Source organism: Styela clava, chromosome 3, assembly GCF_964204865.1.
Source record: "Styela clava chromosome 3, kaStyClav1.hap1.2, whole genome shotgun sequence".
Taxonomy (NCBI): domain Eukaryota; kingdom Metazoa; phylum Chordata; class Ascidiacea; order Stolidobranchia; family Styelidae; genus Styela; species Styela clava.
Genome location: NC_135252.1, coordinates 10,535,998 through 10,554,666, shown reverse-complemented (window position 1 = coordinate 10,554,666; position 18,669 = coordinate 10,535,998). Strand labels below are relative to the sequence as shown.

Below are 18,669 nucleotides of genomic sequence, written 5' to 3'. Positions count from 1 at the left end.
ATTTTACCTTGCTGCTTTACGCCTTTTTAGTACTCCAGTGAGGATCTACAGGTAAGCAGCTATTGGTGCACAGATCCTTTCAATCACCGGTGGAACCAACAATATATTGAAAACCATTATTTTATTTCAAATATAATGTACACATGTGGACAAATAACTGGCTAGCTAATACCATACCAGACATGGACTGGGTTTACCGGACGAGTTGGGGATAATTATGTGCGAAAGGATTGCTGAACTCCTCGCCGCCGTAGGGTGGTTTACGTAACCCGTAACTGGCAAAAATAACGCGATCATCAAAACTGCTGTAATATAAAATGCGATAATATTGTGACCCATAGAGGATGTAGTGGTGGTAGCATCAAAGCCCTAGAACGGCCGGCTGAATACGGTCAATGAGTATTCGAAATATGTTCAGTCAATCAAATTACAGTAAGCGATATGCGTGACCAAATTAGGGCCCTACTGAATTTTTTTTTTATCTTTGAAGCATATTTTTGGATACGAATTTCCATATGGATGGCTTTGATAAATTGTGCTACTGTTTGTCTTGTTGTCGGGCAACTTTTTTGGTACGTAAAAATCGACGTTTTCTTCTCAACGAATGGACAAATCGACTTTAATTCTCGAATATTTATTCAGTACTTGAAGGTGAAAAGACGCAAACATTCAAAATATTTATTTAGGTATATTACAGAAATTACTGAAAAATTAAATAAATCCCTCCGACAAAATAATTTTGGGCCAGCAGAGCCGTTCGGCCATCTTGTATTCACAGCTTGCTGGTTAGACATGTGGGGCCGGTTTCCCTCGCTGCTTGTGCAGGATCTCCACGAACCGCGTTGTTGTTTTGATGTGATGCGATTTTGTTTTACTTAGGTTTGAGTGGATAGAAGCTAAAAAAACTGACGATAAGAAACTCCCAACTAAATCGCATCGCATGGGGTATGTTGCTCTCGAGGAAATTTTAATGTTAAGTCAAATTGTAGAAATTCAAGTTTTGCCAAATTACAGTTAAAAAACACATTTTCCTTCATTCACTCATGAATACGATTCTGTGGCATAACTTTTTTAAACCAGCTGGATAGTTTCTGTTATTCGCAGCATTCAACCTCTTCCACCCTAGGGATTTCATGTAGAGTTGTTAATCTTGTAGGGGACATGGAAAGTGCTGTCATTACCGAGACTCGCCTTTTTGACATATCCAATCTTGATGAAGAGAGACTCGAACGCCTGGAACTCTGAATCTCATTAGAATCTGATCCCAGTGACCTGCGCTGTGATTCGTTTTCTGTGGCGGACATCGAATTATTCGATTGGAAACCATCTTCAGATTTATTATAGCCGAATAACTTGAGAAACTCTTTACGAAAGGTAAAATTTCTTAAATTATAGATGATAAAGTTGCAGAAACTGTTTAGAAACATTAGATACAGGCAAACCATGTAAATCGCAGGGTAACACGTGTGTGGAGTCGGAGTGTGTTCATGTCCGAATCTGAAAATAATATGTCAGACATAATACAACGGTAAAACAGGAGTGAGTCTGTCAACAAATCGCATTTAGACGTTGGGGATTATATGTGACTGTTTGAATAATACTCCAAAAATCAATCAATCTAAATGGTTACTGATTTAACGCGCAACAGAACAGAACAAATAGTTTTAAACATCGTATGTCGAATTAGTTGTGAAATGATTTCAAACCCAAGTCAACTAAGCTATGGAGCCAGCCATATTGTATTGCAACAGGAGTTAATGAATGCTCGTATTTCCTGATTCAATCAATGCACAATGGGATCTCGGAATGTTCTTGAAGAATGAAAAATACTTTTAAATTTCCATACATTTCTATATTTTTAAACTCTTCGATGTTTCCGGACAAGTTATCTGCTTCAACGATTATCCACGGCAAGACGCACAAAGAAAATACGACCACGATGGCCAACACCGTCTTCGTTACTTGATGCATAGAATCATCGAGACGTCTAGTTTTATAATTTTTTCGAATCGCTTTTGCGATAGAAAATTTCTTTGTATTGGAATCTTCGTTACTGATAGTTGATTCAACATCTCCATCTCCACATTCGCTGGACTCGTGTAAATTATTCCACTCTAGATTTTCTCCTGGAGAAGGTGGCGGTAAATGACCAGTGTCATTTGTCCGACTGTGATCTCGGATAATTACAACCCACGTGATTATGGTGACGACAACAATTGCCAAATACGGAATAACAAAGATAATCAATACGAAAAACAATCCATGATAGATATTACCTAAAATAGATGAAGATAAGGTTAGGAGATATTTACTAATTTGCGTGCCGCACTAGTGTGTGTTTGTAGCAGTTTCTTAAATATGAAATTTTGTTTTCACGGATACTCATTTTCAACAAAGTTGTCAATGAGTATCAATAGCGAGTGAGGCTTGTTACGCATACATATATACCGTTTACCCAGTAAAAAAATCCGCATGACTCTTATATATTCCATATAAATATATAAAATCGCAAGCAACAAAGATATGTTCTGCAAGAAAAATGACAGTATTTTACCTTTATCTGCATTGAATCTGATCTCCATTATAAATGCCATGGTCATATAGTCAACAACATAATAGAAATTATCTGGATCTCCCAACGGCACAGAGGCAAGAAAAACGGCGATGCACAATACAATGACAACAAGAGAATAGGCCACCCGCTTTGTCATCACTTTCCCCTGCCAAAATATGAACGTGGGTTATCACGTCGTCAGTTTCAAAACAATTGGAAAATTCATCTAACTCCTAACTTTGAAATGACTGGCGGAATAAACAAAACAATAATGATAAAAATATATTTTCGAGGGTTTTAAGGCAGAAAATGAAATATTGACGAGAATATTAAATTCACCCTGGAGAACTATAATCCGTGAATATTTAACTAAGTTCTAAAAAATACATATGATGAATTCTTTTGGTGATTTTCCGGACCTATACCACTCATTAAGGCGCTCGATCATTCAATTTGTCAAATATATTCAGTTCAGCTTGTCGTGGACATACATATACATCATATACCAGGGGTAGCCAAGGTTTTTGAACCAGGGGCCAAAAATTTTGCCCATCTAGACTGGCGGGCCATGTAAGTGTGACATAAAAAGTTACATTCTATGAACAATATTTACAGTGTTACAAAGCAAAGGTGAAAAACAATATGCTTCGTACCAAAACTAAATTTAACCGCAATCTCAACAAATTCCTTGAGCTATTTTTAGCTAAAACATCAAAATCTGATTTCAGTTTGGTTGTGGCAGCATCAGGCGGGCCAGATTGAATTACCTAACTGTCCGGATTTGGCCCGTGGGCCGTACTTCGCCCATGTCTGGTATATACCAATTGTGCATCTCCAGGTTAGAGCCTATGTTTCCGGACAGCGTGACATGTAGAAATGTTAAAAGCAGATTTAAAAATATTTAATTATTACATATATACGATAGACTGGATAAAAGAATGTGGGATCTTTTGTACAAAGCCCCCGCCATAAAAAAACCGTCAACGCTCAAAATAAGAGAATTAGTAATTATCCAGTTAGGGTTCGGAATGCAGATTGCGCTGGAAATTCATATTTTCACATCATTCCTAACCCTAACTGGATAATTAATAACTTTTTGTTTTGAAATGCGGTGTTTTTCTCAAATCTCATATTTTTGCATTAGTGGCGGAGGCTTTCGTACAAAAATTCCGAAATGTTCATTTTTCAAGCTACTTACATCATTGTATGCAAACGGGCGTGATATCGCAAGATATCGATCCAACGAAAGCAAGAATAAACTCATTAACGATCCTGACAAGGAAATTACCAATGCACCACCAAATATTATATTGATTACATCTTCATTCGAACGGAATAGCACGTCCATGAAGCTCCCGTCTAATGGTATAAGCATAAAACGAATTTTGTTATATGCTGCACCCGGTATGACAAATATGCCAACGAGCAAATCGAACATAGCTAAACTTGTTTTAAATATTCCTTGGCAATTGTGTAGCTTTCCTGATCTTCTTATTACCAATATTATCAAAACGTTGGAACTAGTGATTACCAACGTCAAAATGAGATCGACGATGAGGGAGAGAATTGTGAGAAAGGCGGAACATTGGTCAATGTTGATAAGAGCAGTCGAGGGGTTATAGTTTTCATCGTGAAATTCCTCTGTACAGAATACGATGTGACCACATGTTTTATTTTCTGAATATAAAAATCGTTTGACTCTATGATGAATTGATACCGATGCTATGTCGTTCATATTTTGTTCTTCAATATTCTTTCGAGAAATTCATCCAATAAATGAGTTATTTTCAGAATAGACTACATTAGTATGACTTAGTTTTAATTATTTTAAAATCCCTGACAACGCAACACAGCTGGTAACTATATGTTCCTAATAAATTGTTAATTTTTATAACCTTATTTTACCAATGGTTGGTGACCTCATTGGTAGCATAGAATTCATTGATTTTAATCTGTGTCAACATTTATCTGATGCTGTTTGCAAATAAGAATAAATCAAATTTCCTTTCAATTTTTTCATCTAAATTAGATCAGACATAGGTTCATTTTATGCTTATAAATAATGGTAATATTCACAATATAGTACACCAACATATTATGTAACACTGACTGTACTCTTACTGCATTGGTTTCAACTCAACTTTGTTAAAGTGCAACTTTGCAAATCTTTAGAATCCCCATCAGTGGGGTATCTACGTACAATACAAGTTTAAAAATGCACCCTCCTCGATGGTTGGTTGATCGTTTATCGACTGTTATTGAAATGAGACGTTGAAATGTACGCACGTTGAGGCGTACGTTATTATTTGAGTTAAAGACGAGTTTTTGTCATTTCCAGTTTGAAATTTTTCTATTGAAGCATTTCATGATTAAAACTTTTCGCCGTTTTGTGCGCCTTTGTCCAAATGGCGCCCATGGCTGCCACACCCTAGATACGCCACTGATCATCATCATATTATGTTGATTTATAGTTTAATAATTTCTGCAATTAAAAATATTATACAAAAAGAGAAGTCAAGAAAAGTAGTACTTAAGGTATACTACAAAACAATGTCAATTTGTGCTTGTGTTAAGCGTATCTAGTAGATTCAAATTTTTCTCTTCTGAGGCTAGATTAGAACGCGAAATATAAAGCACAGACTACAGTATATGCTAATTTCATTTTGCAGCATATCACGCACGCACGTACCTAAACAACATAGCTTTATAAAAGGAAACTCGGCCGAATGATCTCACGTATTACAAGCGAGATATTATATTCAATGTTTTGATGACTAATTTAAAATATTGTGCTGAGATATACGATATGATTTGTTATTGTATGAATCAATTTGCTAAAAATACCGCAAACTTGTACATCGCAATATCATTCGACAGCTGTACTTTGTTTAGTAATTCGTCAATTTCCGCTTTGGTATATGACCACTGTTTCAATAAATTAGTAAGAATGCAATGCAGTCATCTGTCAAAAACGGATCTTGCATAATATTTATTTTAGTAAAATAATAATCTTAAAATATACTCATCCTTTATTTTTAGCAAGATAGTTTTGCAAGTTTAAAAATCATCATTTACGCGTAATTGAGATAGCTATTTGTTACATAATCATATTATATTGATAACCATAATCTATTGTGTTCGCATCTTTATTACATGTTAGCATATTAACCGTTCAATCAAAGAAATATGTATCTTCGGATACACCGAGCCTAGAGAATATTGTAACAAATAATTTAAATACATTTATTCGCGTTCTGCGATTACAATTAGTTTTTTTTTTAATTTTAAACATTGAATAAAAAATATATGTTCATGTATAAATACAATGTGGGATCCCCGTTTTGAAACAAGTTCCAGAAACGAACAATTTTAATTTTTGATATTATATTTATATTAACGAATAAAAATGCTCTGATTGCATTGTTTGATTAGTAATTTTACAAGCGGGCGGAAGGTAGCCTCCACTGCTATCGTCATGTCAACCCTCCAACAAAGAAGACGCCACGTGATATTCTTACGTACATTCTATTCATTTCATGTGTGAGCTGACGGCAAAATATTTTTACTGTGTATTTCGTTATACCAAAACATGTTGGATACCCGATCTTTATTTTTTAAGAAAAGATCATTAATCAAAACGATCACTATCACTTATCTTAAACAATAATCATTCACCCTTCTTATCGAATAAGTACTTAATTGTCGGTGCCTCGGATTTTCGAACGTCTTATCGAATAGCGGTTGTTATTGAATAGGTTTCACTATCCAACCATATATTCTGCCTACAAGCTTAGTCCCTCGCGCCTTAAAATTTTCACACAGTCCGAGTTCAATTCCATAAACAATATGACATCACGGGTGTAAATATGCCAAGAATATATTATGTTTCATGTAAATATTTCATTACACTCTGACATATATGAAAGAAAATCTTTGTTTAATATATTGAGTGCAAAAACAAGATAAGTTTATACAACTGTTACAAAATTAAATATTTCTACATCACAAGTCTGTTTTTTTTACAAAATCACAATAGCAAAATTGATTCATCGTTTAGCGTTAGAGTATTCTTTCTATTATTCTCTGGTATTTCTGTCCAATCGTAGTTATCTTGAGGTCAAATAAGTTATATAGAATACACAATGGGCGGAAATTGCTTCTTGCCACAGCGTGCTTATGGCGGTATGTAGATGGATGGATGCATGTTCCCATGCATCAACTGCAGTTAGGTGACTGTGTGTGCGGGTTGTGCAGCAACTTCCTTGTTTGAATTTGCCGGCGTCTGTTATTCGAAACCGTGTAACGTCCTCTTAAATAGGTTGCCATATGGTAGTATATTTAGAAAGCAATCTTGCCAGCTTGTCCGTTTAAATACGTAAAACAGGCATGTGTGATTAGAAAAAGGCTCTGAGAGTAAGTAAACGTTCCCGGCCTTCTGGACAAAACATCGTGTTTTATTCCTATGAAGACGTGCGGGAGTTTGTCGCTGAGAATGACAGAGTTCATGTTTACAATATGCTTTCTGCGTTTAGGATTTTATTGAATTGCCAATATAACCTGATTTGCAAATCCATCTTGACTAAACGTCAGGGTAGTAGAGTATTTCTCGATTGATTCCAGCAAAGAAGTAATTTTTGATTTCCATATACATATACGCTGAGCAATAAGGACCAGTTTTGTTTTTGTACTTTATTAATAGCTTAATTATGAGGTAACAAATAGGGGAACGTTGGTTCATAACCATTCGACATCACAACAATATCAAAATAATACATGCCCTCAGGGTCGAGTGAGTCTCAAACGTAATTGGTAGACTTGGAATCGATTTTAAAAACACCAAAGACGTCGATTGTGGAATTGCTTTCAAAGACACAGGCAAGACGCGTTGAGGAAATCATAAGGCCGAGGAAATTATTGTACGACACACTCAGCAAGCATTGAAATGGGCTAGTAGCCAATAGTGGGATTCAGTCGGTTCTATAAAACCGTCTCACGGAATTTATGACATCAGCGAACCGGTTGGCATTACTGAAAAAAACATGACTTTTTTAACAGAATCGGCTGGAAAATATGACATTTGCGTGATAGAACCAGCTAAATAAAATTTGAATCCCACCAATGCTAGTAACCTATATAGACTATAGACTATAGTCTCAGTGCCCTGATCTATATAGAACGAAATCATTTTTCAGCTGCTTTGAACGAGCTGCGTTCATATATATTACATAGGCTACAAGTGGTATTTGATGAAGATGTTGAAAGTAATATGAGACATTTCCCGATCGCATAAATTGTTATCTCAGTTACAGTAACAAAGAGACAAAATAGTATAGTTAATTTTTAGTGTAGTTGATACAAAACTTATCAAGAAGGTATATTATTGAACAAGGGGAAACAGATAGGTATACTGTATAAATAAATATAACTTTCTGCATAGGTAGACAAGGATATATTCGTCTATGTGTACTTTAAAAAATAACAAACTTACGTTACGTTAAGTTTTTCAGAATTTGTTTAAATCGCTATGATGTCACTCGTGCGCATATGTACGTGCCTATTGGCACTTGCAATATACACAGTATCGTGCGATGATGGCGAAACACATCATGATTATTGTGTGATCGGTGCTGGCCCTGGAGGGCTTCAGATGGCATACTTTCTTCAACGAGCTAAAAGGGACTACATCGTATTTGAAAAAGGTTTGGAATATGCTCTGAGAGTGTTGTACAGTTAAATCATCACCACTCATAGACGCGAATTATCCTTACCCCTAAAATTTTGTAAAATAAAATTTTTTACCACTTAATTAAACAAAATGAAGTAGAACATACTTTCCGATATGATTTGTGCAAAATTATATTATATAATACATCGTCTTTTACAACTCCCATTAATTTAAATGAAGAGGAATAGCCTAACATTAGAGGTATTCAGTTACATAATCTCTTCGCATGTAATTAGATATAATTACTGATTGCAACATCAATTAGGAACCACTCTATGAAGATCTATCAGCTACCAGAAGGTTTTCAGTGTACTTCAAATATCAATGAGTAGATTATCCTGAATGAATTTGACTATTTTTCACTATCAGATATATTAGTACACAATAACCTCATTTGGCACTAAAACCCGTGCACTCTTTCTTCAGGACCAGTTGCAGCAACTTTCTACACAAAACTTCCAATTCATCGCACTTTAATCAGCATAAACAAAAGAAATACAGGAAAAACAAATAAAGAATTCAATCTACGCCACGACTGGAATTCTCTTATCTCAAACGATGATAGTTTGAGGATGGGAATGTACTCAAAAGTATGTTTAAAATTTCACTGGAAGATTTACCAATAATACGATGCAATTCTTCTTGTATATTCTTAGAGTCATATCTCCCTCTAGTTAAAACATCGTAAATATAACGTTATTATCGAGGTCGGCTTTGATCTATCTAATTTATGTCTACCTGGAAATCCTGCTTCATATTGGATTTTTTTTAAAAAATCAATTGTTGAAATTGCTTGAGTCAAATTTGCAACTTGTCACTTTAAACCTGCTTTTTCAGGACATATTCCCAGACGCTGATGCATTCGTCCAATATATGAATGATTTTGTTCAAAAACTGAAACTGAACGTCAAGTTCAATACAACAATTGGCAACTTGGGCAAGAAAGATCCAGCCGATGATTTATTTCATGTGAATGATCAGCATGAGACTGAGTATACATGCAAACGAGTCATTGTGGCTACTGGGATATCGAAACCAGTCACAGTAAATAATGATCGTAAGTAGTTTTTCTGTATTTTGCATCTCCACATATTCAACTTTTGCTTCATAAATATCTCATTTTGTGCAAATGAAAGGTACTTTTTGTGAGCGTTACTCGGTATCAGGTTAATCTCATATGATTTCCAAAATATTAAAAACCCACTCATACCCGACTTTATCCATGTATTATAAATCTTTAGTTTGGCCGTAACATCCTGTACTGAACTTTGAACAATAATTAATCCAGACTTTATATTAAGAAAATTGGCGAATCCATGGTAACTTATGTGAACGGAATAATTTAAATTGAAACGTACGATTACACTGCTGCATGAGATTTGGACAACAATAACTATAATTGCTTTAATAACTCTGTTCCAATTTTAAATAATGTGTGGTAGATTTATATCCTTCTCCCATCTCTCCTCTGCGTTTTGTATAGATGAAACTTGAATTTATGCTTACTTACACTAGTGGTTCCCAACTCTTTCTTCCTCTCTTACTATGCACGAAAAGTACTTTATTTTTTCAAACCTTAGCCAGTGTTGTGCACAAGTCGCACTTCCGTTTCGGTACATGACAAGTAGTTTACATAAATAAGTATGTCTAATATAGTAATAATAAATAACTAAGAAATACTTATAACATTACAGCATATACAAAGCTTCAGTAATGGTATACACCAGGGGTGTGCAACATTTATTGTCGGCGGGCCATATATTCAACTCCAGACATCTAGCTGGGCCACTAACAAAAATTAAATCGCCTTGCGGTAAAAAAGGAACCGGGCGAAAGATTTAACGCAGCGTCAACAACAACAAAAACTTATGGATTTGTACCCATGTGTGCGCATTTTTTAACACAAACTGTTCGATTAGGATTTAATGTCTGATGGGCGGTGTCTCCAAAATGTCGTGTCCCACTTGTACCACGTGTCCCGGAGAAGTGGGACACGTGGTACAATTGGGACACGTGGGACAAGTGAGTCACATGGGACAAGTGGGACGCGACATTTTGGAGACACCCCTTGATGGGTACAAATATATATCAAGGCGAGGGCCACACTGAATGGCTTGGCAGGCCCTGTTGCACATCCCTGGTATACACTATTATCCTAACTCTGATTATTGAATCGCAGTCGCTTTCATGGAGTTGCAAACTAACTAAACATCATAGATTCGTTCATTATGACATGGTTATTTTTACTGGCTTATTTTTATTATTATTATATATTATTATTATATATTATTAAACTTATTTGTTCATTTATTTTTTGTTTAGAGCTGAAAAATGTAACCGTGGATTATTCGGATCTTTCACTTGATCTTGAAAAATTTGAAGGGAAATCTGTTTTGATTCTTGGTCGAGGAAATTCAGGATTTGAAACAGCTCAGTACATCATGGGGCGAACCAACTATATCCATATGTTAGGCAGACAACGACTTCGTCTTGCTTGGTCAACACATTACGTTGGTGATCTTCGAGCTGTAAATAACGGAATTTTGGATACCTATCAGCTGAAATCACTGGATGGATTAATTGAAGGTCTTTATCAAAATATCAAGCATTTGTATTTCAAAATTGATTTCTTAAATAGTTATTAGCGCCGTTTCAATGGTGATATAGCATTAAGTTGTTCCAATATTTCTTTTAAGGCGACATCAGCGATTTACCTATTGAGAGAAGCGAATTGGATGATCGATTCTATTTGGACGCGGAAAAACTTGGAGATCAGTTCGGAGGTAACATTCAATTTTGCCGCGTGTAGTAAATTAAACATTATCTTGGTCACAATACTTCCAATTTTCTAGAAAATTACCGTGACGCAGACAAATTATTTGCTTTATAGATATCGACAACGACGCACTCAGAGAAGGTTATGATATGGTCATATCATGCCTCGGATTTCAATTTGATGATGCATTATTCAACAGCACCGTAAAAGTTAAACGAGCCGGTAGTCATAGACTGAAAAAGTATCCAAGAATTACTTATCAGTATGAAGCGTCGGAAATGCCTGGTGTCTTTTTTGCAGGTAATTGTTTTTTAATTGAGTAATTAGGAAGTGATTTTTGTTTTTTTACCCGTCATCTATGATACTTCTCAGAGATTGATTTTTTGCCCATATTGCTCGCTTGGAACCAAAGTACAATATTATGAAAAAACGAATATTTCGAATCGAAGATGTACCTTATCTTTTTTTATCTTGTGTATAGTATATATGGAACTGATTGAGACTGCCTCATTAACCAAGCAATCTTATTTTTCATATTGCGTTTTCATGCATTTCGTTCAAATTTAGGAACAAACACACATTCTCTGGATCACCGTCGTTCTGCGGGGGGATTTATCCATGGATTCAGATACAGTGCAAGAGCTCTGCATAACATTTTGGAAAACAGATATCACGATGTCACTTGGCCTGCTGTTAATTTTCAGTCCGCGATCGAAGTTATCCCACATTTGATAAAAAGAGTAAACGAGGCTTCTGATATTTATCAAATGTTCGGAGTGTTTTGTGATATTGTCATATTTGGCGATGACGATACTAAAGCAATTTATTTAGAGGTAAATTCGTTTAATTCATTTATTTCAGCTACAAACTATTAGTCTTTTCAGAAAAAAACAGGATCTGGTAGTTCAAGAACCAATTTTATATTTGTTAATTGATTTTCACCTTTCTTTACAGTCATATCCATGTGCATTGGTCAGTCGAATTCCGCAAGTTTCTGGCCATCCAGTTCCCGGAAAACTATTAGTTATCTCAATGGAATATGGTAAAAATTCTTCCGGTCCAGCAAAGGACGTATTCAGGGAAGATCGAGCAGTTGGGTCTGCAAAAGAAGCACACACCTCCAATTTTTTGCATCCAATTGTCTATTATTATAGTAAGTTGCCCTCGGATGGAATGGTACTGAGCAGGCCGAAAAAATGGATCGTTCCAGTTCCGGATCGCATTCACCACATTGTGGAAGATTTCACAACTGTTTTTGATGCTCCTGTCACTCACGTTTTGGGGTTGAGAAGGTTTTTTGAAACAATACTTGGTAAAGATTTGCGACAGTATTACGTTGAACAATGTATGGTCGCCAGTTTAGTTTCTTCTACGATACCAGAGTCATGTAAGATCTACGATATGCATGGCCGTGGAATTTCTGCTGTGGCAGACCTGAAAGAGAACCTAGCAAGCATGGAACCTTGGCTTGTACAAAGAATGGCAGTTAAATAAATGTAGGCAATACATTCATTCGATATTTTGTTTTTTATGGACCTTCTGGAAAGCTAGTAGATAAAACAATATCAACATATAGAAGTCAAAATATAACACAGAATCACAGCAATCAACGCAACATCAAAATATAGAAGTGGCTTCAATTATCAAGTGCAATTATTACTATTTAATTTGTGCATTTTGTACTTAACACAAATGAATGAATCAATATGTTTTAAGAATTTAGTTTTTCACTGTCTGCATATCCGATAACAGTTTGTCAGAATAAATCTCCAAACATGCTTTGCTAGTGATCGAGAATGCCTTGTTCTGTTCTGTTATAATTTATTTTTATTATTTATGCAGAAAATAGAAGTGTTTGGAATATTATTCGTAAACGAGAATTCAGACCAATATCGTTACTGGGCAACAGGCTTATGTCGTTATTTTCCATGTTATAGATTTGTATGCTTCTTTTTTTCATTGGTTTATTCAAACTATATGTTATTATTATGTAGATATCAAAGATGTTTATAATTATGCAGAATTTGAATTTTAAAGATAAACTATATGCTTTGCTGTTTACTCCTTAGTATGCCATAATAGTTGATGTAATAAATACAATTCCTTAGCCATCAGTGCCCATCACTGCTAATACTCCGCGTGAAGTAACTGTATATTGATTGTTTTCATATTAACGTCGAATATACCTTTCGTGAACTATTCGAATTGTGCTCACATCATATTTTTATTTGAACAATTGGTTGCAAAACGCATATAAAATAATAAAAATTCGTGTACATATCTTTTTCATTAAGCTACACTTTTTTTAAAATTCGACAAAATATCTCAGTAAAAATATAATTGAACCAATAAATCAAAACGTATGCAATTTTTATTTGAAATAAAATGACCCAGATTTACTTTGAGTGTGAATTTATTAACTTTATTACTGCTGTCCAGTTGGAGAGTTCAAATGAACGCGGTCTGTTATTAGTTGTAATATCGAAATTACAACGTCCCCAGCAGTCAGTGATGTGCCAGAAACCACTATTTATTTGTATTGTTGCGTCGTTTTAAAATATTTTTGGTCTCTATAACTCGACAACAATAAATTAAAAATTGACTAATCAATTTCAAGTTTTTAGTAATTGCAAATTGAACCAGTTGCCACAAGGCAATTTTTATTCTAATTGTTTTTTATAAAATCCCGATATTTCGTGCCATATTTGCTGGTTTTCATAATTCACGGGCACAATGTCATATAACATTTGGAACATGGAATTTTGTTGACAGTGAGATATAATTTCGACCGGTTCATCATAGATTAGGATTTGACTATCAAATAAAATAGTATGACAAAAAAGTAAAGGTAATAAATCTTCTAGATTTCTTCCGAACATGCTTTGATGAATTTAATTTAAGTTCAAAAGTCTTATAAATCACGGAATATGTGCTATTGTTTGTTGTAGATCAAATTAAATTTAGTAACTCCGTTACAAGTCGGATATAAACGGTCGGTCGAAAAACACAATAACGACGTCAATACATTTGAAGAGAAATGCCCCTGCCCACTATTTCGCAACCGATTTGACGTTCAAGCTAAAGAGTATTTCTGCTCACGACTTCTGTCGCTGTTCAGTCACCAAATCAGATACTGCTGATCTTAATACAATGGATTTGACTACAGTATTGTGGGTAGAAGTCATAGGTGCAATAAAGTTACATTTTATTGAACAAACAAACAACGAGAACAGTGGTTTAATGTATTTTAATCAGTCGCTTTCATCCAGGTTTGTCTGACTTTCCCTCCGCTTCCACTTCGCAATATTAAAAATCTTTTTTGTCTTTGAGGCATTGAGAAGCTTTTTCAAACCGACATTTATTATGGAATTGTTTTCAAGTCCATACGCACAAATTGCCCACTAAAGATAAAAGTGACACCACTATAAGCGTTAGGCTACTGCTTCTTCTCCATTTACTGATGTTCAAGTTATCACTATTGTAGATAGGGTTACACATAGTGTTTACTGCTACTATGACAAGTTAATAATAATAACAAATTGTCGATCATTCGCCTGACTAAATAGGCATCACGTTATCAGACAAACATGTGATTTCCTATGTGCGTGGTTACAGTCGATATTGCGTGACAAACTTGTACTGATGCTGGGATTTTCATCAAATCATTTTCTATCTGGGAAATCAAATCATTTTCTATTAGCCATTCAGGAAAGGTCCAATACAATAAAAGCGAGAAAAATCACGAAATATTTTTATATATTTATGCCTTTGCCCGGAATGGACAGGATAGCCGCAAAATGACTATTCGGTCTACTTGTCAGCGGCTACATTGAATAGCTGTATGAATAAAATTTGAGGATACAAAATGACCGCAACGCACACGCTTTAATGCGAGAACAGCATCGCCCCGAGATAGCGCTGCAAATCAATATGTGATACAAATACATTTCCATTCGATTGGATGATCAATATAATTTTTTGGTGTGTATGTCAAAACGTCTTCCTTCTATACAAAGGATATGGGAAACTTTCATTCCTCATTGTCCAAAGAGGTCTCCACGAAACTACAAATTTAATTTGATACATAATGCATACTTACGTTCCCAGACGGTATCACCATTCCTCTGTGTTTTATTTTCAGTGAAGGTCTTTCATTCTGTTTTTGTGAAGTTGCTGGTTTTGATTTGCTCTGTTTTATTAGCATATCCGAAATCATGGAGTGCAATCTCTCAGTTGTTTCATACTTACCCATCCTAATTCTTCTGACTACTTTTGTTTTAGTCTTCGCAATTTGACAATGAACCTGAGCAAGAGACAGTTTCTGCTCTGTGACTATAGCCTACAAAATAGTTACACAATAGTATATTAATGTATTAGTTCATTACCGTTATCTTATTTTGTTCTGACCCATTTTCTTCAGCTTTCGGATAGTCTCCTTTGTTGCTGAAAACACATTGTCATTGTATCATGTTCTCTATTGTGCTTACATTTATTATCAAATATAAATGATCATCTAGTTATCCATAAGCAATTAAATTTACAGCTACCTGCTTCCTTCAGATGCATCGATTGTGGTTTTGAAATCAGAGGTAAGCAATTTTTTAAACTCTTCTGTTGGAGGTGCTGACGATGATGCAATAGGGTTGCCAGATTTTCGTTTTGTAAAGTCGCCGGTCTCAATCAGAGTTAGACTTTCTAAATCTTTTTCAATCTCACTTTGCAATTCTGATGTTGCTTTCTGAGTCATAACCGAAATTCTTTTTAAATCAGATAGAAACATTTTTGTATTTGCTTTTGAAATTGCAGCAAGTCTCTCCTTGAAGGTCCTTTGGGCAACCGTTACTTGTTTGGGTTTCATGTCATATAATATTTTTGAAATGCCAGTTGAACGAGCTTGCTTTGCTGACGACGAGAATCCTTTTAATTTTTCAGCAAAATCTGATGTAGAGACTTGTGCAAATTTGTGAATATTGTCAGAAGAGTCTGTAGAAAGTAATTTTTCTACTTTTTCTTTCAGATCTTCACCATAAGACTTGATGCACTGCAAACGATCTTTGTCTACTCTTACAGAGTTGATTTTGCCTTTATAGATTTGTGAAATCTGAAACGTGCGAAATGTTAAAGTTATATTTACATAAATACAAATTATGATGAATAAAACTAATATACAGCATTAGTAATTCATGTCCCGCTTGAATGCATACGGGTTCTTTGAGGGTGATATTTATGATTGTGTTACAGTTTCGTTCGAACTTGCTACAGAGAAGATTCGAAGGCAATCGAGATCGTTTTGCATTTTAAAATTTTCTTTGAGTAACATATTTAAGCCAAAATGAAAGCGTCTATCATTGCCAATATTAATGGCGATAAAACGTCAATGATTTTTCGCAGCTAATACCATATTTTTAACAACGGAGTGAAAACATTGGTTTGGGCCTTATCGATCAGGGTCAGGAAATAATAGAAAAAGTCCGATAATGTTAACTAAAATCGATTTTACTCACGATTTTCTTTTTTGCCGTTTGTAGATTATTTTAGTTTATTATATTTTGTCGTTTTTTGCAGTTGCAGTTTCAAACATATACCCACTCGTTCTATAGCTGAGCCGAAGTCTTTTTGCATTTGCTGCATCCAGTTATCAAATTCATTTCGGAAATATTCAGCCGCTTCTTTTTCAGATGCATTTAACTGAACTATTTGAAAATCACATACTCCAATATCTGATGTTATACATTTTAGTGTCTGGACAAGCTGAACTTCTGATGCCGTGAACTGCAGGCTACTTTTCACATGATGTTCCACCTAAAATAACATAACATCAAATCGCATGCGACAGTTATGTATTTTGAGTTAAAAAAAAATAGAAATGAAAAAAAGTTCAAACATCTCTAGAAAATGATGAGACTAACCTCATTGAAGGGTATAATTTTATGATTTGCATGAACTTGTGTACCAATAACACATAATCCACAGACACCTTTATCACACTCTATGCACCACATCGATAGTCTCATCTCTTGTTTTGTGTGATTGGGGCAAATATCTTCAGATCTAGTTTTGTTGGAATCATCTGGAACTTTACTTTTCTAAAGCAAAGTTGAATTATAAGGGAAGTTGTACTTTTGTGGAAGGGGGCAAAGTTGCACTTCTCCAGGTGCCGGCAGTTGGGGACGATATTTCTGAATTTGCAATAATGGGAACTTTGTCTGATCCTAGAAGAATCCCAAAAACTTTCATGCACTTATTTAATAAACGCTATTGTCGAATTGTTCGAAATTGCATGTTTGTAGGCTAGAACAATACAGTTTTCTGAAATGACTAGAAAACGGCCCCAAATATAAAATTAAAGCGCTATATGAAAACAGCAGATAAGTACAAACATGAGCTCATATTAATCAACATGCAATCTTGTAAATATAGATGAAGTAGATCGTAGTGTATGCTGAGCTAAATTTCACCTTGAGTATTTCGCAAGCTTTCTTTAGATCCCTGTTTTCCACTACACATGCCGTTACTGATACCTGACGACATATTGGACATTTTACAACGCATCGATTATTTTTCAGTTGAAGATCACTTATGTGACTGAAAGGGAAAAAATTCCAAGTATTTTGTTTATCTGCTATCTTAATACGAATATTGTATGGACTATTTACTAGGTATATATTTATACCGTTTTCGGTTATTCTAATCATTTTTCTATTAGTGGAATAAATAAATATAGATAAAATATATTGTTGTATACAAACCTCTTACAAATACTATGTGAACAAGGTAAGATTATTGGTGAATCGAATAACTTCAAACAAACGGCGCAAGTCAATTCATCGTTCTTTGTTGACACACTTATATCTGCCATATTTTGACATTCCAATTTAGTCGGAAACCGACCAATCTATTTTTATCCGAAACAGACAATATTTAATATAATTGTGATGTCATAATTAATCATTTTTTAACTCTCAGAAACTCCTAAAAATAAATTTACAAGAGTATATATTTCTAAAATTTCGACTCCAGAAAATATAAAAGTTCGAATCCGAATAGTTTCGAGATACGTCTTAATGAAATACAGTATAATGTCAAATAATACAAACTCGATTTAACTCTAATTATGCAATCACGCCACTGCTCACAAGGACTGCACTAGCCTTTTAGTACCAATGTCAGTGAGTGTTATATGAAAAAGACGAACAGTGAAATAATAAATGGTTGCCACTGGGTGCCGATAGAGATCTTACTTGATTGAGTGTTGGTATTATGTTTTCGACACAAATTACTTTATTATATTGTATTAATATTTGAAAACAAGTTTTTTTCATGGATTTACAAATATTGAATGCAATCCCATCATCACCTCGTCTCTTGTCAATATTCTATGATATTGTGACATACAGGCCCGTTATTAGATTCGTGCGTGCGAAATCAAAGACCATCTTCTTCAAAATTCAGAGATTGTTCATTGGAAATTGTTTACGGTAGAGTGAACTACATAATTTAAGCCGTGAGGTTAATTGAATGATATAATCACTTTTGCAACATGCGACTGTCTTCTATGCAAAAACAAAATATTGGTTTGATCAATTGAAGTCTTAGTCCGAACCAGAGCTCGAA

At 34.8% G+C, this 18,669-nt stretch overlaps 3 protein-coding genes across 4 annotated transcripts; 1 reads left to right on the top strand and 2 right to left on the bottom strand.

Annotated features, from left to right (window-relative positions):
• Position 1: 1 nt before the first annotated feature.
• On the bottom strand, positions 2-5,243 carry LOC120343562 (uncharacterized). 2 transcript variants are annotated; one of them, XM_078111223.1, is made up of 4 exons: positions 3,322-3,734; positions 2,555-2,720; positions 1,847-2,276; positions 2-1,497 (listed from the first exon to the last, which is right to left on the bottom strand). In XM_078111223.1, exons 2-4 carry the CDS (start codon positions 2,709-2,711, stop codon positions 1,095-1,097), a joined length of 990 nt encoding a protein of 329 aa, XP_077967349.1. In that variant the 5' UTR covers positions 2,712-2,720; positions 3,322-3,734; the 3' UTR covers positions 2-1,094. The 2 variants fall into 2 exon arrangements, with proteins under 2 accessions (XP_077967349.1, XP_039268710.2); XM_039412776.2 differs by lacking the exon at positions 3,322-3,734 and adding an exon at positions 3,753-5,243 and having other exon boundaries at positions 22-1,497.
• Positions 5,244-8,018: 2,775 nt separating this feature from the next.
• LOC120342392 (FAD-dependent oxidoreductase domain-containing protein 2-like) lies at positions 8,019-13,454 on the top strand. The gene is made up of 8 exons (XM_039411201.2): positions 8,019-8,253; positions 8,706-8,869; positions 9,117-9,336; positions 10,602-10,865; positions 10,976-11,062; positions 11,170-11,355; positions 11,623-11,888; positions 12,010-13,454. Exons 1-8 carry the CDS (start codon positions 8,079-8,081, stop codon positions 12,547-12,549), a joined length of 1,902 nt encoding a protein of 633 aa, XP_039267135.2. The 5' UTR covers positions 8,019-8,078; the 3' UTR covers positions 12,550-13,454.
• An 852-nt stretch (positions 13,455-14,306) lies between these two features.
• LOC120342393 (uncharacterized) lies at positions 14,307-17,941 on the bottom strand. The gene is made up of 8 exons (XM_039411202.2): positions 17,805-17,941; positions 17,514-17,640; positions 16,965-17,141; positions 16,645-16,857; positions 15,603-16,156; positions 15,441-15,498; positions 15,155-15,358; positions 14,307-14,456 (listed from the first exon to the last, which is right to left on the bottom strand). Exons 1-8 carry the CDS (start codon positions 17,912-17,914, stop codon positions 14,307-14,309), a joined length of 1,593 nt encoding a protein of 530 aa, XP_039267136.2. The 5' UTR covers positions 17,915-17,941.
• Between the last annotated feature and the right edge of the window lie 728 nt (positions 17,942-18,669).